We start from the raw sequence: 22906 nt of genomic DNA on the forward strand, positions 1-22906 counted from the left end.
TTTTATATAATCAAAGTATTTATCTTAGAGTTATTCTTGGTATTTTTAAATCCATTTGCAGCATTTGACATAGTGCAATGTGCAACACACCGTTTTTTTGTTATAAATATATATATTTCAAATACAAAAAGCTTGCAGATATAGAAGTCTCATTAATCAACTGGCTATATATATATATATATATATATATAATTATTTTATTTTATTTATTTTCTTCATTTAAAGCTGTGAAGCATAAGAAAAGCATAGCTGGTCTGTCTGTTCATTCACCAAATTTCCATGAAACTTGGTCTGATATTCATAATTTGTAGTATGCGTTGGTGATTCTCTTACCTTTTGTAAACTTAATAGTGCCACTAAGTCTCATGGTTCATGAAAGCCGAAAGACTTTCCAGGAAAGTGCAGCAGGGAATTATTTATATTTCCAAACTGTGCACAGCGTGTCTTCTAACACTGGCTTTCAATAATAGAGGTAGATCACTCTATTCACCATTGTTCTCAAAATCCAACAGAGTGTATTGTCTTCTTTACCTTTTTTATCTGTGGCCTTGAAGCTAAAACATCCTCTTTACAGTTATGTGATGCAGCAACATCTCCCTTGGTGAATCGAGATGGTTTTAAAGTTTAAAATTCAAATTAAATTGATGAGGACACTTACTTTAATTGTTTTAATTGTAATCAAGCAATTGCCAATGCAGTTTGGTGTGTTGTTCTATAGATTACATTTCTGTTGTTGAGATTCACAACCTGAAAAAAAATCAAACAAGAGTGAACATTTTAAACTAGCTCCATCTGCTGGACATTACCAAGCACAGGTTTCCTTAAATCTTTTTTTTTTTTTTTAAAGATCTATCTTACACAATATTTTGTCCAGAACAATAGTTAGGACATTATTACACCAATCCAGTTCATGTATAAACCCCCACAGAGGTGCAAGTGAGTATATCCAGGATCACTGCATGTCATTGAATAAGTTAAAATATGTTTGCCACTTAAGTACATATTAATAAAGGCAAGTCCTGCATCACTATCTAATGTTGTGGTCCTGTGTCCAAATCTCGATTTAAGATGTTTACTTTTTAACTGTGCCTATTCCTTAAAAAAATATAAAAACCTTGGGGCATCTAGTGTTTGCTGAGGGGTCAATAGGGCATGTAATGTCTATTGTGACTCTTAATTATATATAGTGCAATAAGTGTATTCTTTATTAATATTTCTTATTATAAAAAGGTAAAACTTGTGCTAAATTGTAAAACGTAGTATTTGAAATTGAATAGTTGTGAAATCAATTGTTTTTGCATTAAAGTCTGAAATTGCACAACAGTTTTTTTCATGAAATATACACCAATGTTAATTGAGGGGTGAAATAATGCATTAAAACCTGCCTGTAACCCGTAATGTGTGCTAGCGATTTATGTATTTACATACTTTATGCATCGATATATTTATGAAATGAAACCCCACGTGTCAGCATGCACCTCCCTGCTCCTGGATAGTGACAAGAACTGAGTAACCTGAAGACGTCAGTGAGATTCATTATTGTCACACTGTTCCCACCGAAATCAATCAATGTGGGATCCTGTGGAGAGTATAAAGAAGATGCAGTATGCTAACCACCTGGTCACCTAATATGCGTCAACTGGTTGATTTCTGCAGCCAATCATCAGAGTTCGCCATACGCACGCTCTAAGCGAGTGCACGAGCTGTATCCGAGGTGGGCTGAGCTGTGTGGTTTTGTATTTGACTTTGACTCTGACATCAAGTTACTTTTTAAAAAACCGTTTTCACTTCGTCAAACATGTCGCCAGCTGGTGCACAGAAGGTAAATAAGCACATTATATATTTCCGATGCGGATTTTAAATTAGAGTTCATTCCCCTTCTTCTAGGATTTGTTGACTGGGAGGTCATTATGCTAGACTTTCCTGCAGAAAAAACGGAATAACTTGGCGGTTGAGTAAATCTTACCAGTTGCTGTGCTATTTGAAACAACTATCACCCTCAGTGGTGGAAATTAACTATATTTTCTCAAGTCCTGTAATTTTGATTACATACTTGTACTTTACTTAAATATTTTCATTTGATGCTACTTCATACTGCTACTCCACTATATCTCGAAGGCAAATGTTGTACTTTGTACTCCACTACATCCATCTGACAGCTTCAGTTACTTTGGTGGTTTAGGGTTAGTAAGAGTACCAGCTAATAACGTACTATTATAGGCTAAACTACCCAGCACTATACAGTACAGTAGTTGAAATGCTTAACTAAATTGATGGACACATTTATCACTATAATCCAATCATATTATGTTACTGACTACTTTTACACATCAGTACTGCTACTTTTACTTAAGTTAAAGATTAGGGTAGCTTAATTCTTGCACCTCTGGTGACCCTGCAAAATAACAACAAAATGTGACTACATTTATCAAATAAAAAACATTCTGTCTTTTTGTATTATCGTTTACATAATTTGTATCTTTGTATATGTCCCTTTGTGAGCTACTTTATAAGTATTAGCTAAGTATTAATACATGTGTGTCATCTAATATATGTATATGTTTGTATGAACAGAGCAGTTCTCTGACACTGGTGCTAATGGTTGCTTCTGCAGCCAGTGGAGGAACTCTTCAATATGGTTACAACCTCGCTATAATGAATACTCCAGCAGTTGTAAGTTATTTAGTCTAACTGCAAAATTGCATTGCGTATGTGTGTGTGTGTGTGTGTGTGTGTGTGTGTGTGTGTGTGTGTGTGTGTGTGTGTGTGTGTGTGTGTGTGTGTGTGTGTGTGTGTGTGTGTGTGTGTGTGTGTGTGTGTGTGTGTGTGTGTGTGTGTGTGTGTCTGATTTAGCCTGTATAGGTATATTGACTTCTATGCAAAGCTAATGAGGTGCTGGAGGGTTTAGAAAGTGTTAATAAGTCTCCCAGTGTTTACATTAACACTGTGGTAAATATATACTTACTTATGTCTGTGTAGTGAGCTCTCCATGTAGATCTATGCAGATAAGTAACAAACATTGGGCTTATTGTGTCTTTGATAAGTCGTTCTCACATCAACATTTATTGTTGGGTAGAAACTTATTCTGGAAGTAGGATCTTGTTTAAGATACATTTGAGCGGCAAACATTGGACAGACAGATAAACTGAGGTAATAAGTGTCAGCAATAACCGCTGCTTTGCTAACATGCCTTGGTTTTGCGAACTGAAAAATACTTGGCTGATTGTGATGTTATTTCTCCCAGTTTATTCAAACCTTTGTCAATGAGACATTCCTGGAGCGCTGGGACATGCAGCTGGAGGACTACCAGGTGACTCTGGTCTGGACAATCATTGTCTCCATCTTCTCGTTGGGGGGCTTTGCAGGGGCCCTCATCGCAGGACCTTTGACCATACGCTTCGGGAGGTAAAATAAGATGACGCATCAAGCTGCTGTATTTTATTGTCTGGCTGTATCAATGAATAAAGAGATCATTGACTTACTTTCCTCTATCACCTGTGTGCATACATATGAACTTTAATTTTTAAAAAGGCTAAATCATTTCCTACATTAGATGCACTCTGTAGTTTTTAGCAAATGCTTTTCAAACAGGAGTAGGGCACTATTTTGGAATGCGGATGAAGACACATTTGATGCTCTCGTGAGATCTTATAGCAGAAGGATTGGCCATACATAAACTACATGGCCCATGGTCATTGTAATGAATAAACAAAACAGGCAACACAGTGTCAATTCAGTTTTTCTACAATAAAGGAACTCTAAGGCACATGGGAATCATCTGTACGAGGTGTTCACTGCACAGAAAATATTAAAAGGACATGGTCATTGGTGGTTTTAGTATTATTTTAATGATTTCCATAATACAACTCTACTTATCCCTGTGACCAAACAGAAAGTTCACGAGTGTGTGTTTCTAAGACTGAAATTGGTTGACCATCAACAGTGGTGGTCTATTAATTTTGTCCTTGTTTCCCTTCCCAAGGAAGAAATGTCTGTTGCTGAACAACATTTTCCTCATGACTGGAGCACTCCTAGCTGTGACAAGCAGAGCTGCCAAGTCCTTTGAGATGATCATTATCGCACGTGTCTTGGTAGGAATAAATGCTGGTATGTCATTAGTGTGTGTCAGTGCCAGTGAATGTGTATATGTTTTCATTAAATTAACTCTAAATAACTTTACATTAACTAAAAAAGCCCCTGTGTGTTTTGCAGGGATCAGCATGAATGTGCAACCCATGTATTTTGGAGAAAGTGCACCAAAGCACTTAAGAGGGGCTGTCTCTTTGTCATCAGCTGTTTTCACAGCATTTGGTGTTGTATTAGGACAGGTGGTTGGAATCAGGTATGCACATTGCCCAATTTCTTTTCAAAACAGGCTCATCCTTTATTCAAAAATGTCAAAGATATCCACAGTAAGACTCTGGATTATTTATTTACAGAGAGATTCTGGGCAGCGAGCCATGTTGGCAGTATCTTCTTGCCAGTAATGTCATTCCTGGCGTCATCCAGCTCCTTACCCTGCCCTGGTTCCCTGAGAGTCCCAGATACCTACTCATCGACAGGGGGGACAAAGAGGCTTGTATTAACGGTGGGTACGGTGCTATGTCATTTGGGATAGCTTTCTAAGAAAAGGCTCCCTGAACAACATAGTTGAATAGTATTTGTGTAACCCAAGAGACAGTATCTTAGCACATCCCAAACTGAAACTGCACTAGTACCTTCAGTTAAAGGTCCCCTATCATGCAAAATGCACTTTTTGATGTCTTTTACACATAAATATATGTCCTTGGTGTGTCAGGAGACTCACAAAGTGTCCGAAAATACAACCCTCTCTCTTTTCCTCCTTACCCACATCTCTAAAAATGGGGGTGCAACGGAGCTGATCCAGATTTCCTGCCGATATGACGTAATATCGGAAATGTGAGCTGGCTTTACGCCCACGGCCCTATCAGAAACGTCGCTGTATCAGAAACAATGCGCAACGTGTTTTGGAAGTTGTATGGTCTGTGTTTACATTAGCAAGCATCGCTAACACTCAGAGCTAACGCTGTACTGGAGAGAGTATGTGTAAAAAAAACTGGATATAAAAAGGTACTCACTTTGTGGCAAACCTGCGAGAGAAAAAGCATTTGAGCTTCATACTGTTTCAGAAATAATCCTTGCTGTAGAATTCTCCTGCATGAGCTCTACTCTCTTCTTTTTTCTTTTTTTTTTTAAATCTACTGACCCAGAATCAGCACTTTAGTAACAGGGCTGAAATAGAGGGATATGAGGCATGGCTAGAATGGGTGATCTGTTTGGTATTTTGAGCAAAACACTTCATAGACGTGTTTTTTAAATATTTTTATATATCTGAGACCTATAGAGGCCTAAAGATAGTATAATAGGAGACCTTTTAGTGCTTTTCCGCCACTGCTGTGAACCCAGCACAATAAACAATATGAAATATCTTATACACACAGGATAATATTTCAGAGCCATAGAATAAAGCCAGAGCCAGAGAATACCAGAAGAAAACATTTTCAGGTCGTTTAATTTTTTTTCTTTTCTTGGTTAGCTTTGAGACGGCTGCGAGGCTGCGAGGTCCAGAGCAGCGAGCTCGACGAGATCCTGCAGGAACAAGCTGCGACCAAAGGTATGAAGCCCCGTGGACCCTGGGAGCTGCTTACTGATCGCTCAGTGCGCTGGCAGCTCATCACTGTCATGGTCATCAGCAGTGCCATGCAGCTCTGTGGGAACGACTCGGTAAGAAGGACAAAAGTTGTGTGTTTCTGAACGCGAGGGTGGGTGTGTGCAGAAAATATTAACATACAACACACAAGGATCTGTGTAATCGATACCGAGCTGCAGTTAGTAGGTATCAGAGGTTCTCTGTTGAAGGTTGACTAGAAATTTGAGATGACTTGTGTGTCTCTTTGTGTTCCCGCAGGTTGTATTAATAATGTATGTTGATGATGAAGCTTTAATGTGCACTGAATAATGTGGGAAGATCAATTATTGTTATGACTATAAGGCTTTGTCTTGTCTTGATGAAATGTCTAACCCTACAGAGCAGCTACAAGTCTGTTCTCATCAGAAAATGCTGAGCAAGTACTGCTTTGTTTTAAAGCTTTTAACCACATGCTTAACAGTTCTATGGAGCAGACAGGGTATTAACATAGTTAGTAATTTTACAAAATGCTGGCTTAATCCGCTTATTACTGTAACAGTTGAAGCAGTTGTAGTGAAGCTCTGCAGCACTCTTACATTTTCTCATGTTCTTTCTCTTTCAGATTTACTTCTATGCATCATATGTTTTTAAAGAGGCTGGAGTATCTGCTGATAAAATCCAATATATCACTATTGGCACTGGTGCATGTGAATTCACAGCATGTATATTGTGTGTAAGTATCAGTAACAAGAACAGGTTATATAAGTCGCCAAAGGCAACCAGAGACTTTTGTTTACTCTTAAAGCTTTAATGCTGACTAAGGACTAAGAACAGCCCCATGTAGCGTACTGTGACAACAACAGGCTTTACATATTATTTAACAGTTGACCACACTTACACATATGATGTTTGGCTTTTTTAGTAGTAATTCCTAGATTAGCTACAGTACCAAGGAATTATGAAATATTAGGATCTTAAACTAAGTAGAGAATAGAAAAAAAGTAGTGGATATAATTAAATAGACCATGGAGAATTTTATTAAAGGGCTTTTTACATTTTCTTGTGCTCCACTACATTTTTCTGACAGTTTCAAATACTTTGCAGATTTAGTTTATTAGTACAAAACATAAATCATTTATTACAGTAATGTGTCAAAAAGCCAAATGTGTTACCCTTAGACAGAGTCACTGTTTCCCTGTTTGTCATTTTTATTTTAGCCGGATGCTCAAGCTACATATTGACAGTTTCAAATACTTTGCAGATTTAGTTTATTAGTACAAAACATAAATCATTTATTACAGTAATGTGTCAAAAAGCCAAATGTGTTACCCTAGACAGAATCACTGTTTCCCTGTTTGTCATTTTTATTTTAGCCGGATGCTCAAGCTACATATTTACTGCCGAGACTTGAGACTGGAGTCAATCTTTTAATCCAACTCTATGCAAGAAAGCATATTGTCTAATACAGTGGTTCTCAACCTTTTTACACCAAGTAACACCTGAGAAAATAGTTGGCTCTCCAAGTACCACCATATGACCAATGTTAAAATACAGTCTATGCACAGTTCATGCAGGACTCTGAGGCAAATGTATTCATAATAACATTATTTATTGTCAGCCACAGCTACATGTACAAGGGCAGTCTCTCTCTCTCTCACTCACTCACACACACACCACAAGTGAGAATATAAAGAACAAAATAATAACTTGTTCTCACACAACAAATGACAACTGTACATACATGTAATTTCCTATACCAAAGTTTGAATGTAGGCCTCCTGCAACAACCTGCATTGTAACAGAAAATGTCCTCTTGGGAATTCAGTTCCACAATTGATTGATTGATTGATTGATTGAAAAGTTTATTAACAGCTTGTATATTGGGTACAGTACAGTACAGCTCAAAACATACAATTGTTAAGGGGATGCAGACCAGAGAAAGACTTTCGTCTTGTTTACATCAGGGTCCCCCATTTCCAATTCATCATATCATTTAAGACATATAAGACATATTTGACATACAGATGGCTTATTTACAATTTACATACAGGTGGTTTTTTACATACAGATGGCTTATTTACAATTTTCATTTTAGATTTCGTTCTAATACATCCTAACCGGACATTTAAGACATACCAAGTCTACAGATATACAGTTAGTAACAGAGTCTAAAATGCGAGTATATACATAGATGGGGGGGGGGAAGCTGTCCATTGTACGACAGGTTGAGATTTGTACCATTACCGGGGCCAGTTTTGCAATGCTTTCCCCCGAAGGTGCTCTTTAAGAGAGGTTTTGAAGGTAAGTATAGTTTTACTTTCCTTTACAGTTGTGGGAAGAGCGTTCCACCTTGATGTGGCATAATTGCGAAACGTGTATTCCCCTTTTTTTGTGCCAAATCTGGGTTTTACATGATTTGTGGAGCTCCCTCTGGTGTTATGATCATGGTATTCCTTGACCTTTGGGAAGAATTTTGACATGTACATGGGTACCATAGAGGTGTAGTGGATCTTGTAGACCAGGCCCATTGCAAGTAGCTGTACTCTGTCGTCTACTCTAAGCCATCCTAGGTTGTCAAAGTGGGCAGAGGTGAGGTGGGTTCTAGATGAAAGGTCAAGCAGTAGTCTGACCAGTTTATTTTGCGATGTTTGAAGTTTTATTTTAGCGCCTTGGAGGTGCTATGGTACCATGACGTGCAAGCATAGTCATAGTACCCTTGAATGAGTGCTCCTGCCAGAGTTTTCAGGGTGTTTTTGTTTACCAGAGAGGAGATCCGGTATAGGAATCTAGTTCTTTGATTGACTTTTTTTATTACATTGGATGCCATTTTGTCACAGGAGAGGTTTGCCTCAAGAATAGATCCTAGGTATGTAATTTCCTTCTTACTTGTGACAATAATGTCACCCACTGCAACTGAGAAGTCGTCGGATTTGCTGAGATTATGTTTCGAACCGAAGAGAATGGACTCTGTTTTACCCAGGTGTAATGATAATTTATTATCGGCGAGCCAGGTGCAGATTCTGCCGAGCTCGGAGCTGAGGGTTTTTTCAACCTGCAATCTGCTCCTGTCAGAGACCAGCAGGGCTGAGTCGTCCGCGAACAGGAACAAGTTGCAGTCACATGCTGATGACATGTCATTTGCATAAATTAGGAACAGTAACAGACCTAATATGCTTCCTTGTGGAACACCACAGCTCACTGGGAGGGGGGGGGACAGAGTAGTATAATAATGAAAGCCTCCAGGAGCAGATGAGCCTAAAGGCCCAGACACACCAAACTGACACCAAAGAACACGTCCCGACGGACCCGATTGTTGTGTCGCCTCACGTCTCCTGTGTCTTGGCCAACAGTCGCACTGGAACACACCGCAAAGACTTCAGCCGACGGCCAAGTAGCACGTACGCACTGCGCATGCGTGAGTGGCAATAACTCTCCTTACCAGCAGGCGGCGGTAGTGTGTATTCGTCATTCAAAAGAGGTAACAACCGGAAGACAGACTGCGTGATACACCATAGTGTGTGCGTTCCATTTTCACTCTACAGCGAGAAGCTCATGGGGCTTTCCCGAACCTGTGTCGAGAGCTGGAGTTAAATTAAATCTCAGATTTGCCTTCTTAATCGTTTGTTTGGGTCCCTCACTTCCGTTTCGCTTCTCATGCACTGATTCGCTAAGCTGAACAGCCAATCAGAGTGATTTATTTTTGCCCGGTGTGTGCTGGCCGTAAGGGCAAATAGTTCATCTTCAGTCTGCTGATGTTTGCTATTGCCATTTCTGTGGTGGCAAAGTAAAAAAGAAAAGGAAAAAGATAACAATTAAGGACAAGTGTGTGCTTTTTCAGCTTTTGACCTCGGTCACAGCCTTCTCTGCATTCTTTGAGCAAATGCCTTCTTCCTGAGTCACTTCTCTCCTCCATCACAGCGTTGTGGCTGTGCATATCACTTTTGCGTTGCTGGCGGAGCCTGCGCTTGTGCTCGGTTGATGACTGTCCTCCTCCTCATTCACATGTTCACTAGCTGGTAATATTCTTCTCTCTTCCGAATACCTCCCGTTTTGAGCCACGTTTTTAACATCATTCAGCTTTCTTCTTTATTTAGCTTGCTTGCAACGTTCGCTAATCGTTCGCGGTATATATGGTCGTCATGACTCATTAGCAACGCCAGAAATACATTTAAAAAAAAAAAAATGTGTTTCTAAATCTACAAACAACAATAGCCCATTAGAACTTATTTAAACCACAGTTTCAATTATCTCAAGCTTATTTTCATTCGTTGTAGTATTTTGATAGTATGATTTTATTTTGTAATTAATGTTATTCAATCAAGCCTCAAACTGATGGCACTTGTCCATAGCCTGTTTTAAATTGAAGTCGTCTGAGGTCCTTACCACCAGCTGCTCTTGCAGTATTAATTAGTGTACCTTTCTTACCTTTTTCTTTACTTAGTTATGTTTTCTGTATTTTTCATGTCTGTGTTATGTGTAAGAACGTGTAAAGTTGCTGCCTTCTTGGCCAGGTCAGCATTGTAAATGAGATTTTGTCTCAATGTTTTCATCTGGTTAAATAAAGGTTAAATACAAATTTAAAAAATATATATATATATTCCCCCTCGTACCACTAGCGGGAGCTGGCGTACCACCAGTGGTACCACAGGTTGAGAACCACTGGTTATATATATATATATATATATATAACCAGTAGTTCTCAACCTGTGGTACCACTGGTATATATATATATATATATACTACTCGTTCAATAAATAAAAGCAGTGTCTAGTGACTAATGATTTGTACCAGAATTACATAAAAACTGACAAGCATCTTCTATGTTTTTCCTGCAAAAGTTACCATACTTTCATAAATTACACAAGCAAGAAACAAATATGTATTCTAATATTCAGACAATGTTTGCCATATGTTAGTATTATATATTTATTAGAGTATGATTTTTTTTTCAAGATTGAAGGCTTTTATTGTCATTCGTACATAACTTGAGTGTATTTATGACGATGAACATCTCTGGTCACAGGCTCCTCCAACAGTGCAACACAATAACACAGATAAAATAGTGCAAGTAAATAAAATAAAATAGAATATAATAGAAACAGTGCAGAATAGTCTATATACAGTAATTGGAATATTGATATATGAGTTGCAAACAGATGAATGTTATGTATGTTCTTCCAAAAGTGTTTTTTAGTGTTTTAAAATCTTAAATATGATTTATTTTGTATGTGAAGGGCAGAGTCTGATGTCCATTCTTTGATGTTTTTCAGAACCTGCTGATTGAGCGTAAAGGTCGGAGGTTCATGCTGATGGGAGGTTACATCCTCATGACCATCTGGGCTGTGGTCTTCACAATTGCTCTGTCATTTGAGGTATTTAACATCACTTAACCTACCCACATATAACCTATATGTTATACTAGTCCAATGTTAATTCATAGTTGTGATTATTATATGAGGTTTCGGCAGTGAACTGAGCATCACAAGTCTATCATTAATTTATGAAATTTGAAACGGATCTGGTTTCTTTTCTACCTGCTTCTGAGAGGCTCACTGTTTATTTTTCTCTTTTCTGTACACATGCAAACAGCACTATACATCCTGGATGCCGTACCTGAGCATGGCCTGCATATTCACATACATCCTCAGCTTTGGCATGGGACCAGGTCTGTTTGAAGCCTTTTTTTATATACTATGGTAAAATCTAAAACATACAAACACAATTAGAAAGTATGAAGTTGACTTTTGATTGTCTTCGGGTTTTATGTTTCAGTATTTGTAAGCGACTGAAAGAATATTGCTTTTATTTGACTTTTTAATGGTTATTTCATTTTCTTTTTGTTGTTATTTTGTTGTAAGAAGGCGTAGGTAAAATAAGATTTTCTTCTCCCTGCTCCTTTCCATCATGCGCTATAAAAAGAAAGTGTACATGTTTTGTAAAGTTGTACATGTTTTGTTTTAAAATAACTGCCATGTGTGGAATAAACAAATAAATAAATACAATTTCACATCAAGATGCATTTATGAAATTAAAATAATCACAGCCTTCCAGATGAATAAATTAACTACTAATACTATATAAGAAATGTCCGTATTATGTTTGGAATACACATTTTTTCTTTAATGACAATTTCGAGTTCTACTGTAATGAAGCAACTTATCACTATTATGCATTATCAAAAACCAGTACGGGTCAGGCTATAAAAGACAGATTATATTTATACTGTTAATAATATAGAGGTGGTATGAAGCTCTGTTCTATATGTTTTTGTTTTTCCTTAGCTGGAGTGACTGGCATTCTGCCGACGGAGCTCTTCGATCAGACGGCTCGGCCGGCCGCCTACATGATCGCGGGCTCCATGATGTGGCTCAACCTCTTCATCATGGGGATGATCTTTCCCTTTCTAATGGTCAGTCTGTCACTTCACATCCACATCACATGTAAAGACAATGAATACATATGCACATGTTGAGGAAATTAAAAAGTATCAAAAGAGAAAATTAAAGCATTATTTTAAACATGTTTAAACTCTAATATATTTACATAAACAATATCTGCCAAAGGAGTTTACTGCTGGAATGTGATAGACGATGAGTGTGTAGGTCAATTAACAAATAAAAAAATTATTAAATTAAAATGAGCAAATAAGGTGGTAAACACATAAAACCTAGTAGTGAAAGATTATTAAGATATTGTATGCTGTACTTTCAGTCTAGTCCTTTTTTGGTGAATTTTTTCTTGGTTGTTTCCTTTAAATTGAATGCTTCATTGTTGTTTTTAACTTTTTTTAATATCATTTTGTAATATTGTCATTGTCAGACCAAATGTAATTATAACTTCCATATAAAATAACAAGCAAAAATGCTTAAAGAAAAAAAGGGTTTATGGTTAATCTATTTATTATAGTGTTAAATGAAACATAACCTCTTTAATCGCCTTTCTTGAGATGGGGGGGGGGGTGATTTATCTACTGATTAAGTGACTTAAGACTACAAGCAGGGTAAAATGCCCAATGATTAACTTCTTATAAATAACAAAAGGCATCTTATAGTGCCACCCAAAGTTCATAGTCTAAAACTGAGGCTTTATCCCCTACTGATCTTTCTTGATATGGAATTTGAAGTTAAGCTTTTAGTTCAAACATTCCCAATAATATAATGTTTTGTAATTGTGTACATAAACAACAAAAGAACAGGCAAACTTGTTTCAAATTGTAGCACATCATCAGACATTTCAGTAGTCATTTATATATCTTCACATCAGTCTGATGGCTCTCTGTTACTTTCTTTTACAGAGTGAGTTGAGCGAGTTCTGCTTTGTGCCTTTCGGAGCCGTCTGCCTGCTGTCTGCGCTGTTTGTCGGCCTCATCCTGCCTGAGACGAAGGGGAAGTCTCTGTCAGCCATCACAAGTGAATTTCACAAGCTCAACTTCAAAGGCCAGGACGAAAAGTGTTTGTCGCAAACTACGACTCAGTATCAGTTGGGTGAAGTGTGTCTCTCAACGGCCTTGTAGACTGACTGCTGAAAATCAAACACAAATGGCCCACTGTGAGACTCGAGCTGCTTGAGCTGGGAGAACACATGAATGTCTGAACTATCACATCCCCACAAACAACTTGGAGCAATTATTACTCCTTTATCTTGAATGTATGTTCTATTCCTATGGATGCTTCTATGATATCTTCACATGGTTCACTCATTTTCGTCACTGTTTGATGACATTAAAAAAGCTACTCAAAAACCACTGAACACGAAGACACTGCATACAAAGCAGTACTTGAAAACTAGGATAGACACCATCTATCTATTACATCTAAATCAATAAGACTAGATAGTGTCTATCCTAGTATCCTGTGCTGCTCTTTGATCTCTTTATTGTTTATTGTAATTAAAATCACTGTATATCCACAGAATATAAGTCATCTGCTCTTTCTGAAGACAAAACACTTGTTTTTAGTTAACAAATAAAGCCTTTTCTTTAGTTGTTTCTTGTTTTTTAACTAATAAACACCAATATATTTAGAGTTATAAACAACCATGGCAGACCTTTTTTTCTCTTTTCATGGGTCAAAGGTCAGACTGAGTTGCACATCAGGCCTTCTAGCTAAATAAAGTAGCACATACATCTAGAACAAAATAAATCTCTTAAAATAAGAATAAAGAGTTAAGTTCAACATTTTTATTATAAACTGAATGCATCAGTGTACCTCATTCAAAAAAACAATGTAATAATGTAAAGCGTTCATGCATTTAGTTTGTACTGATATCTACTGTATTTACATGACTAAAATATGTGCAATAGTTTATGTTGAATGTCGACATTTTTGTTTTCATGATCTAACCCTGAGCCAATTAAAGTCTTGTATTAAAGGTCCCATGTCATGCTTTTCCGGTTATTACCCGTCCCCTAGTGTGTTATGTAGCTTTTTCTGCATGTAAACGGTCTGCAAAGTCACAAACCCTCAAAGTACACCCTGTAGCGAGTAAAACTCTAACACAGAAAAGACCTGTCTATGCTGCCCCAGAACGCCATTTTTTTCTTCCGGGAACCAAGTGATGTAACGACGACCCAATGGACCAATTGGTCCAAATGGACCAATCCATGGAGCTCCTCACACACACACACACTCTCTCAGCGGCGAAACTGTGACGCGCTGGGAAATGGAAAACAAAACATCATTAGATTTGTGCTTAATACTTTTTAAGACACAGTTAATAGCTTTCTTTAAAGACTCGCTTGGAATCATTAAATTCAGTTTAAAGAGGACATATTGTGGTCATTTTCAGGTTCATATTTTTATTTTGTGCCTTTACAATGACATGTTTACATGATTTAATGTTCAGAACGTCCTTTATTTGCACCTGTGCTGCAGCACCTCTTTTCACCCTCTGTCTGAAACAGAGCCCAGTCTGCTCTGATTGGTTAGCTGTCCGGCTCTGTTGTGATTGGTCAACCACTTAGAGATGTCCCACCCCTTAGCCTATCATGTACACTGTGTTGGAGCACTGCACTTTGTGATTTTTGCCTTTGCAGACAATTTACATGCACAAAAGCCTATATAACACACAGTGTAAGAACACGTTTTTAGAGAGTACTTGTCCATTTACTTGTCCGAATACATTTTTCACTTGTCCAATCTGGACAAGTGAAAAATTGGGGCCACTGGAATCTTCTTCTTCGCCATCGTATTTTACATTTTCCCACGGTTTTACGACACCGCTAACGTAAGTGAGCAGTAAGATTTTACAGCATCACACATAGGGTTGGGTTCTTATTATACATCCATCGTTGGGTATCGTTTGGATTTTAACGATTCCGGTTCTTTTCGGTTCTTGATTCCGGTTCTTTAGGGTAAAAATAAGTCCCATGCCAATTTCACTGGGAGAAAAATATATATATGAAAACATTAAGTCAAATCTGTATTCCTATTTACAAATCACTTCATACTGTTTAATGTTGTTACGGTTATTTAATACAATTATATACAAATAATCTCTGCATTGTTTAGTTAGTTCTAAGTGGTGCAGTTTGAGAATGTTCAACTGGCCCAGTCTCCTTTGATGTTACACTGCATCCTGCCTGTGAGACAGAGTCCAACCCATAGACTGTATATATAAAGGTCCAACCATACAGTCTGTCCAACACATGTCCTGCAATACACATGCTACAGCTGCCCAGCTGCTCACATTGTAAAAGTAAATAAATAGTATTTTCATTTCAATAATGTACTTTCTATACCCTGCTTCATAATTTATTTTATTTATTTAACCTTTATTTAACCAGATAAAAAAGCATTGAGATAAAATCTAATTTACAATGCTGACCTGGCCAAGAAGGCAGCAACGTTAGCATAACACATAACACAAACATGTAAAATACAGAGAACATAACTAAAGACGAAAAACAAAAGACGAAAAAGCAGTCACTACATTGTGCACATTTGTTCAGTACTTATTACTGCAAGAGCAGCTGGTGGTAAGGACTTCAGACAACTTCAATTTAAAACAATAAATAAACAATACTGACATCCCTGTGCTCCTCCGAGTCTGGGGGTCCGGGGTTGTGAGGACAGTGCGAGGACACAGTCAGGGAGGCTGATTTACTTCATAAAGGAAATGGCGGTCAATATTAACAACATAGGAGCTAAAACGCTTAATAACCTTCATTACGTGTTAGAGAAAGAACATAAGAAAGTTTGACAAAGATGAGGCTGTTAAACGGGCAGCGGATCGGCTGTGAGTAGAAAGAGAGAGAGAGAGAGAGAGAGAGAGAGAGAGAGCGAGAGAGAGACGCTGAGCTTCACCGATCAGCTGATCCGGAGCATAGAGAGAGTGAGCTGCGGTCCGCGGGGACAGTGGGACACGGACAATTTGCGAATGAGTTCTGCCGTTTGTAAGCTGAATTTATCAATAATTTGTCAATAAATATGGGCGAAAAACGTCACTTGTCCGTCGGACAAGTCAATGGAAATATGTACTTGTCCGATATTGTAAATAACACGTCCAGGACGATCGAACGTGTGCTTTTTCGCACACTCACCATAAAGGGAAAACCCCCAAAAGCACAATAGGGCCTTCTTTAACAAGAGTATTATTTCTTATTTTAAAGGAGATAATTGTGTTCTAGCATGCATTTAGAAGAGAAATTAAGTTGTTTTATAAATCAGAGATAAGGACGTCAAAGAAATGTGTGTGATGACATCAATTGCTGCTTAACTGAGTTGAAGGAATTAATCTTGGTGCAGAGGTCAGGATTTATTATATAGACCCACACCTATAATCTGGCCCAGACTTGGACTTCTGTCCTCCAACAAAATCCCCTCCCACTAAAGCCTAAACTTTCGAGAAAATATTTCTTATAACAATCAACCAGACATGCCAGGAGGATCTAGTTCAGCGTCTGCTCATCCCTATCGCGCACGTCATGAACAAGACAATGTTGATCTAACATCCTGAATGGACAACCAGAGTTTATGTGTAACTTGACTGTCATACTGTATATAAACCAGCTGGTCCTCTCATGCTCTGTCCTATAGCCAACAACCAGGGAGCCAGCATTAAAGATGGAAGATGCATCAGGAAAGGTAGGTGCATTTTCTTAGATTTCAGCGTTGTTTGTGAAATAAGATTCTCTTTGCCTGTAATCCACAGTATTACTAAATACATGCAATTTAATTTGTTTTTTTTTAATTATATATCATTCATTACAATAATGTATATAGCAATACATAGTGTGCACTTACATGAATGAAGCATTCAGATTCTTTAATAAAGTAAAAGTAGGCAAAATAATAGTAAAAGTCCTAATATTTTACCTAGTACTAAGCAAACATTTACTTGAATTATCAACAGTAAATCAATCATGAAAGAGTACATTTGATCTCTCTTAGTGTTCATTTACATATCGCATAAGACACTAGTTGGTCAAGGTGAAAGTGACCTTAACATTTTAAATAAAGTTTGAGTATTTTAATCTACCTACTCATTATATTTCATACATCATTTATATGTCTTGATAAATCAATACAGTTATAGTTGTCGAGTTAAAAAACAGAGGAGGTTAATTTGTATATATGATTTTCCATTTACCGTTTTAGCTTCAGTACTGGAGACTTTATCTGCTGTCGATGGTGTTGGGAATTGGGGGGTCGTTTCAGTATGGGATTCAAGTTTCTGTCATCGCTTCTCCAGCAGTGGTAAGATTTATATTCGTTTTTCTCTTTTTGTTGTTGTTGTGGTTACGGAAACGTTAACTCAGTGTTGTAATTGTATTAGAAAAATTATGGTATTTTTAATCTCATCTTTTACTGTAAATTGCATTTTTTTTTAAACAGGGTTGATCAGTAGACCACCTTAACATGTCCCCTGACCTCTCTGACCTTTCTGCAGCATGTTCAGAGTTTTGTGAACCACACCTGGTTGTGGAGGTACGGAGCTCCAGTGGATGACTCCTCCAACCAGCTCATCTGGTCCTTCATTGTGGCCGTGTTGAGTCTTGGGGCCTTGGCCGGGGCCGTTCACAGCGGCAGCATTCCCGTCACTTACGGCAGGTAAGTGACGCTTTTATACAATTATATTATCTGAAAGACATCTGTTGGGTTTGATAGATCGTCAGAATATTTGCTAAAATGTCTGGTTTTTAAACCTCTCTGACTCAGAGAGTCAAAAGAAAGAGTTGGCCAACATTCATGTTCATGTTTAATAAGACAATTAGATTCAGAAATGTGTGTTTGGTACTGACAAATTAGATAAAACAACACTCACCATACACAGTACAACATACAATCCATACAAACAAAAAGGAAATTGCATCTTAAAGTGACTGAGTGGCAGTCTTAATAAAAGTTCTGGATTGTTCTTCCACTGAATCTATTCATACACGATACAATTTCCCAGAATCACACTTCTTCAGCAACAAAAGTTGAAAATGTAATAGTTTGCTCTGTGCAAAATCTAAATGAATATGCTAACCAGACCAGATTTGGCCAACAAGTGGGTAAAACACATAAGGTAACTTATGTCAGCAGTGTACAAATCTTTATTGTTTCTTTTGTTTTTGCAGGAAAAAAGCTCTCTTGTTCAACAATGTAGTGGCAATTGTGGCTGCCATTCTCATGCTCTTCAGTCGAATGGCCAAGTCTTTTGAGATGATCTTGCTGGGCAGATTCCTCTACGGATATAATGTTGGTATGTTCTGATTATGAGAAAGAGTGTCAGGCATAATGGGAACAATTATTACAAGAGTTTTCATTTATTTGACCTACTCTTTTCATTTAATCAAAAGTATAGTTGGCATTTTTGGTCAGATTGTTTTATAGCTCTTTTCTCCTTGTCTTGTCTCTCCCCACAGGTCTTGGCTTGAGTGTGCACCTCATGTACCTCGGAGAGAGTTCTCCAAAGAAACTCAGGGGTTTCATGACTCTCACAGGCTCAATATTCATTGGATTTGGAAAGGTCATGGGTCAAATAATTGGCATCAAGTAAGAACTGATTTATGGCACTCTAATATTTATGAGAAAAACATATTTTCAAGAAAGAAAGAAAATGAATAACTATATAACAAATTTACCTACGCAGTCAAATGCCATGATACTAGTTGTTCATTAACGGACTAAAGCGCAATAACTTTTCAACTTTGTTTTAATAATTAGTCAGCAAAAGTGATGTAGTAAGCTATCTTCATTTCTGTAACGTAAGGGCCAATTTGAATATCTACAGTATTTTCTTTTTCCTGCTACTTAACAGATTTTCTTTGTTCTTCACTGTTTAGGGAGATAATGGGAACAGAAGACATGTGGCCATACCTCTTAGCTGTCAGTGGTATTCCTGCCATCCTGCAGCTTGTGACGCTGCTTTTCTTCCCTGAGTCACCCAGATACCTTTACATTGACAAAGGAGACACTGAAGGCAGCATAAAAGGTGAGTGGACTCTGCGTCCATTCTGGATTCTAAAGTTTACCGATACCCTTTAAAGTTTAGACACAGTGAACTGAGCTTTCATCCATTGCCTCATCCTAATAAATAAAAAACAGCCACAAACACATCCTGTTGCATTCAAGGATGTGTTGTTGAACGCTGTGATAGAGTTGAAACCATGGTAGCAAAAAAAAAACGTGGCCTAAATAAATGTTGTTAATAATATTTGCAAACTCTTCCTGAAACAGCTCAAAACAAGGTCTGTTAATTGTCTTGGGTCATGATTCCTGGAAAGCGATATTGCTGTTGTGTTTTTCAAATGAACTGTTTTTGCACTTTGACCACCACAAACAAGTGCTTCTTATTCCCATTATTACTATAGCAGATATCCCATTGTGGAGGAAATTCCACTTTAAAAACAGAAACAACCTGGTTGGCAAGAAATGAAAAAATAATAGAAGTTTAAAGCAAAGTTGTGTTATTTAATAAAGTCAATAAAAGTCAAAAAGCATTTAACAGAGTTAATCTATTTCAGCCGAAAGGACAGAGTCTCGCACCAAGAAGCCAGCACCAGACCTCTCTCTCCAAAGAAAATACCAATACTTTATACAAGGAGGGAAGGGGGAGGTCTTCAGCAAGCGAATTTACATGACAAGAAGTGTTAAGGCTATACATACAGCTATGCAATTTGCATTACAATAAGTGTTGACCAGATGGTTGAAACTTTACATACATGTTAATTACAAACCAATGTTTGTAGAGACAGACTTTGGTTTGTTCTAAGGAAGATGAAATTAGAGGCTAGATGTGAATTCAATCAGTGGGAAATAAACAGATAATTAAGTTACAGTAATACTTATGATTAAATTAGACTTAATGATAAATTGCTACAACACCAACTACTACAACTAGCCACTTGCACTAGTTCTATCTACATTAATAAGTAGCACCCCAGGTCAGATGTGTGAAAATGTGTTTTTTCTTTGGGTGAACTGTCCAACATTTATTAATTTCAAGCACAGACAGGTTTAACACAGTATTAAAACTCTAGCATGATGCGTGATGTGTGTTTATGTGAAAGCTTTGCAGTGGCTGTGGCAGGAGGACGACTTAAAACTGGAGCTGGACGACATGAAGAAAGAGAGAGAGAGCACTCAGGGAGAGAAGGCGAAGACTGTGAAGGATGTCCTCTGCTCTCGCTGTGTGAGATGGCAGCTTCTGACTCTCATCATCCCCTGTGCCGGGGTTCAGTTCTGCGGCATCAACGCTGTATGTTCAGCTCAGCTCTCCCCCTAAAAATATACCCGAAAAAAGACATTGGGATCTCTTTTTCACACACAGCTTGATCCGGTTAATGGCCTCTCATATTTCTTTCTCTCATCCAGCTGTATTTTTACGCCTTTGACATCTTCCGTGAGTCTGGAGTGCCTGAGAACCAGATGCATTACTTGGCCATTGGCCTTGGAGCCACAGAGCTCTTCACAGTGATGCTGTGTGTGAGTATCTCTTCAAAGGAGCATGAAACTGACTCGTGAAAATACACTGACACATGAAGGATGTTAAAATAATCCAGGTTTTAATATGGACACGCAAAAACATTTTTAGATTATGAACGTTTCCTATAATGTATACATTATCTGACAAGAGGATAATGGGGGAAAAAAATATTCATTTCTACTGGAGGAAAAATATTCTGTGCATTATTTTGGGCCTTTTGTTTCTGTATGTTGAGGTTCCACATGTGTACATCACTTGGAAAACTTCATAAGTTAGAATGTATTATAATTAAGATAACTGTAGAAATTCTCTGAATACCTTGAATACTTTATTGACATTTCTGTTGTGTCTCAGTCTTTCTTGATAGACCGTGCAGGCAGAAAGAAGCTGATGGGCTACGGCTATCTACTGATGGGTATCACCATGTGTGTACTCACTGTCATGCTGTCCATCAAGGTACAAGCACTCTAACAGTGCACATTTCTCCAAATTAAATGTTTTGTAGAACATCAAATGTATATTTCTTTCTCTTTTCCTACAGGATCTGAATCCCTGGATCCCCTATGTGAACATCGGCCTGATATTCTGTGTCATCTGCATTTATGGACTTGGACCATGTAAGTTTCCTGTTACCAGTTCTCCTCCTGAGAAAAAGCTTTTAAATATTGTTTTTATACATTTGTCTTTTATCTTATTTAAGCTGGAGTGTCTATGGCTCTTCCTGCTGACCTCTTCCTACAAGCATGGCGTCCTTCTGCTTATGTGATCAGTGGGACTGTCAACTGGATTAGCATGTTCCTCGTGGCGATGTTGTTCGGCTACGTTGTGGTGAGAAACCTACTATGTATAATTTTTTATTTCAAATAATTCATATATATTATATCTCTATTTTGACTATGTTTTCTGTGTATCCAACAGGATGGACTAGGACAGTTCTGCTTCCTGATTTTCGCTGCTTACAGCATTTGCAGTGCAGCGTTCCTGTTATATTTTGTCCCAGAGACCAAAGGAAAGACAATGGTAGAGATTATGGAGGATTTCAACAAACTGAATTACAAGAACAGGGGCGCTGACACTGAAAGGACTGACATTGATCTTGCTACTAAATTTTAACATGTTTTTTTTATACTTTATTTCAGCTGCAAATTGTTCTGCATGAAGCTTTGAACATTCATTTACAGTTAAAATGTGAAACTGTATTTTAAGAATAAACCATGTCATCAACACAATCATATTACCTCTAATTTTGAACATGTGACAGATTATTAAACACAAAGACACATTATATACAGAGAGCTGAATGTGAAATCTGTAAATATATTTTTGGATGTATAAAAAATATCAAATTACCTTTTTGTTTTGGTTGTTTGCGTTAAATGTTCTCCTGCCCTATAATATGGGAAATAGCAGTTTTAAACGTATAAATAAATTGTATTTACTGCTAGAAATAATTGCAGCACCTCATTCATCCAACATGAATCAAAGCCTCACCAAATCTTCAAGGATATCATATTTAGATTTACTTTTGACATCTCAATTGCACTTCTATATATTAAATCACCAAAAGTAAATTTTGTATTACTCCTTTTTCACCTTCTTGCCTCCTCCTTTAACGGGAATCTTTTACAGGGTATCCACAGTTAAAAGATACTCTTGTGGTACCTGGGGATAGCAAAGGGAAGCTATTCTGTTGACTTGCGTCTTAGCACAATTATCTCTGGTATAGGCAGTGATGCAATAGGGCTTTTATTGTAAAAGGGAATCGCAAACCACATTTTAAAGCAAGGTTTATTGGTAAACAATCCCAAAAATATGGTGTCATTATTCTATGAGCAGCATATACTTTAAGTGGAGGGCTAAAACATTGTCTATGGCCACAAATGTAACACCCAGGTTTTACCCAATTAATGATTCACATCACATTACCGGTACTTGCTCGATTAGTAGTTGAAATATTTCAACCAGTTTACCACAACAACGGAATTGCAGCACAACTATACTAGGCTCCACGGGGACGAAAACGGGTTGAATCCGCATATTTCTCATGCGTATAGCCCTTTAAGCTCGACGACGCCGTAACGGAAACGTAGAAACAGACCCCGCAAACGACAACGGGTCCAAAGGTGGATAGATCTGGGAACGGAGCGCTCTGGGGGGTCCAACGGGGCCGTGGGGTCGCCTATACGGTCATCCGTTTCATAGCCCCGCCTCTCCCCACCTCTGCTGCTCACCCCCGCAAAAGTACACTGCACACTGAATTCAGATTATTTATCTTTATCTCGATATGGACATAAACGCGAGTGAAGTCTAATCTGACAGGACGGAGACACGCAGCTCCTCCGG

At 37.8% G+C, this 22906-nt stretch overlaps 2 protein-coding genes across 2 annotated transcripts; both read left to right on the forward strand.

Annotated features, from left to right (window-relative positions):
* The first annotated feature begins 1642 nt into the window (after positions 1 to 1642).
* Positions 1643 to 13631, forward strand: slc2a11a (solute carrier family 2 member 11a). The gene is made up of 12 exons (XM_034138570.1): positions 1643 to 1822; positions 2575 to 2673; positions 3245 to 3405; positions 3983 to 4107; positions 4213 to 4342; positions 4440 to 4588; positions 5558 to 5745; positions 6273 to 6383; positions 10921 to 11022; positions 11240 to 11315; positions 11932 to 12059; positions 12945 to 13631. The coding sequence occupies exons 1-12, from the start codon at positions 1799 to 1801 to the stop codon at positions 13161 to 13163; spliced, it is 1512 nt and encodes a 503-aa protein (XP_033994461.1). The 5' UTR covers positions 1643 to 1798; the 3' UTR covers positions 13164 to 13631.
* A 2343-nt stretch (positions 13632 to 15974) lies between these two features.
* Positions 15975 to 22023, forward strand: LOC117489354 (solute carrier family 2, facilitated glucose transporter member 11-like). Its single transcript, XM_034138571.1, has 13 exons — positions 15975 to 16043; positions 16687 to 16734; positions 17248 to 17346; positions 17540 to 17700; positions 18213 to 18337; positions 18501 to 18630; positions 18921 to 19069; positions 20148 to 20335; positions 20452 to 20562; positions 20918 to 21019; positions 21105 to 21180; positions 21264 to 21391; positions 21482 to 22023. Exons 2-13 carry the CDS (start codon positions 16714 to 16716, stop codon positions 21674 to 21676), a joined length of 1485 nt encoding a protein of 494 aa, XP_033994462.1. The 5' UTR covers positions 15975 to 16043; positions 16687 to 16713; the 3' UTR covers positions 21677 to 22023.
* Positions 22024 to 22906: the final 883 nt, after the last annotated feature.

Source organism: Trematomus bernacchii, unplaced genomic scaffold (genome assembly GCF_902827165.1).
Source record: "Trematomus bernacchii unplaced genomic scaffold, fTreBer1.1, whole genome shotgun sequence".
NCBI classification, from domain to species: Eukaryota; Metazoa; Chordata; class Actinopteri; order Perciformes; family Nototheniidae; genus Trematomus; species Trematomus bernacchii.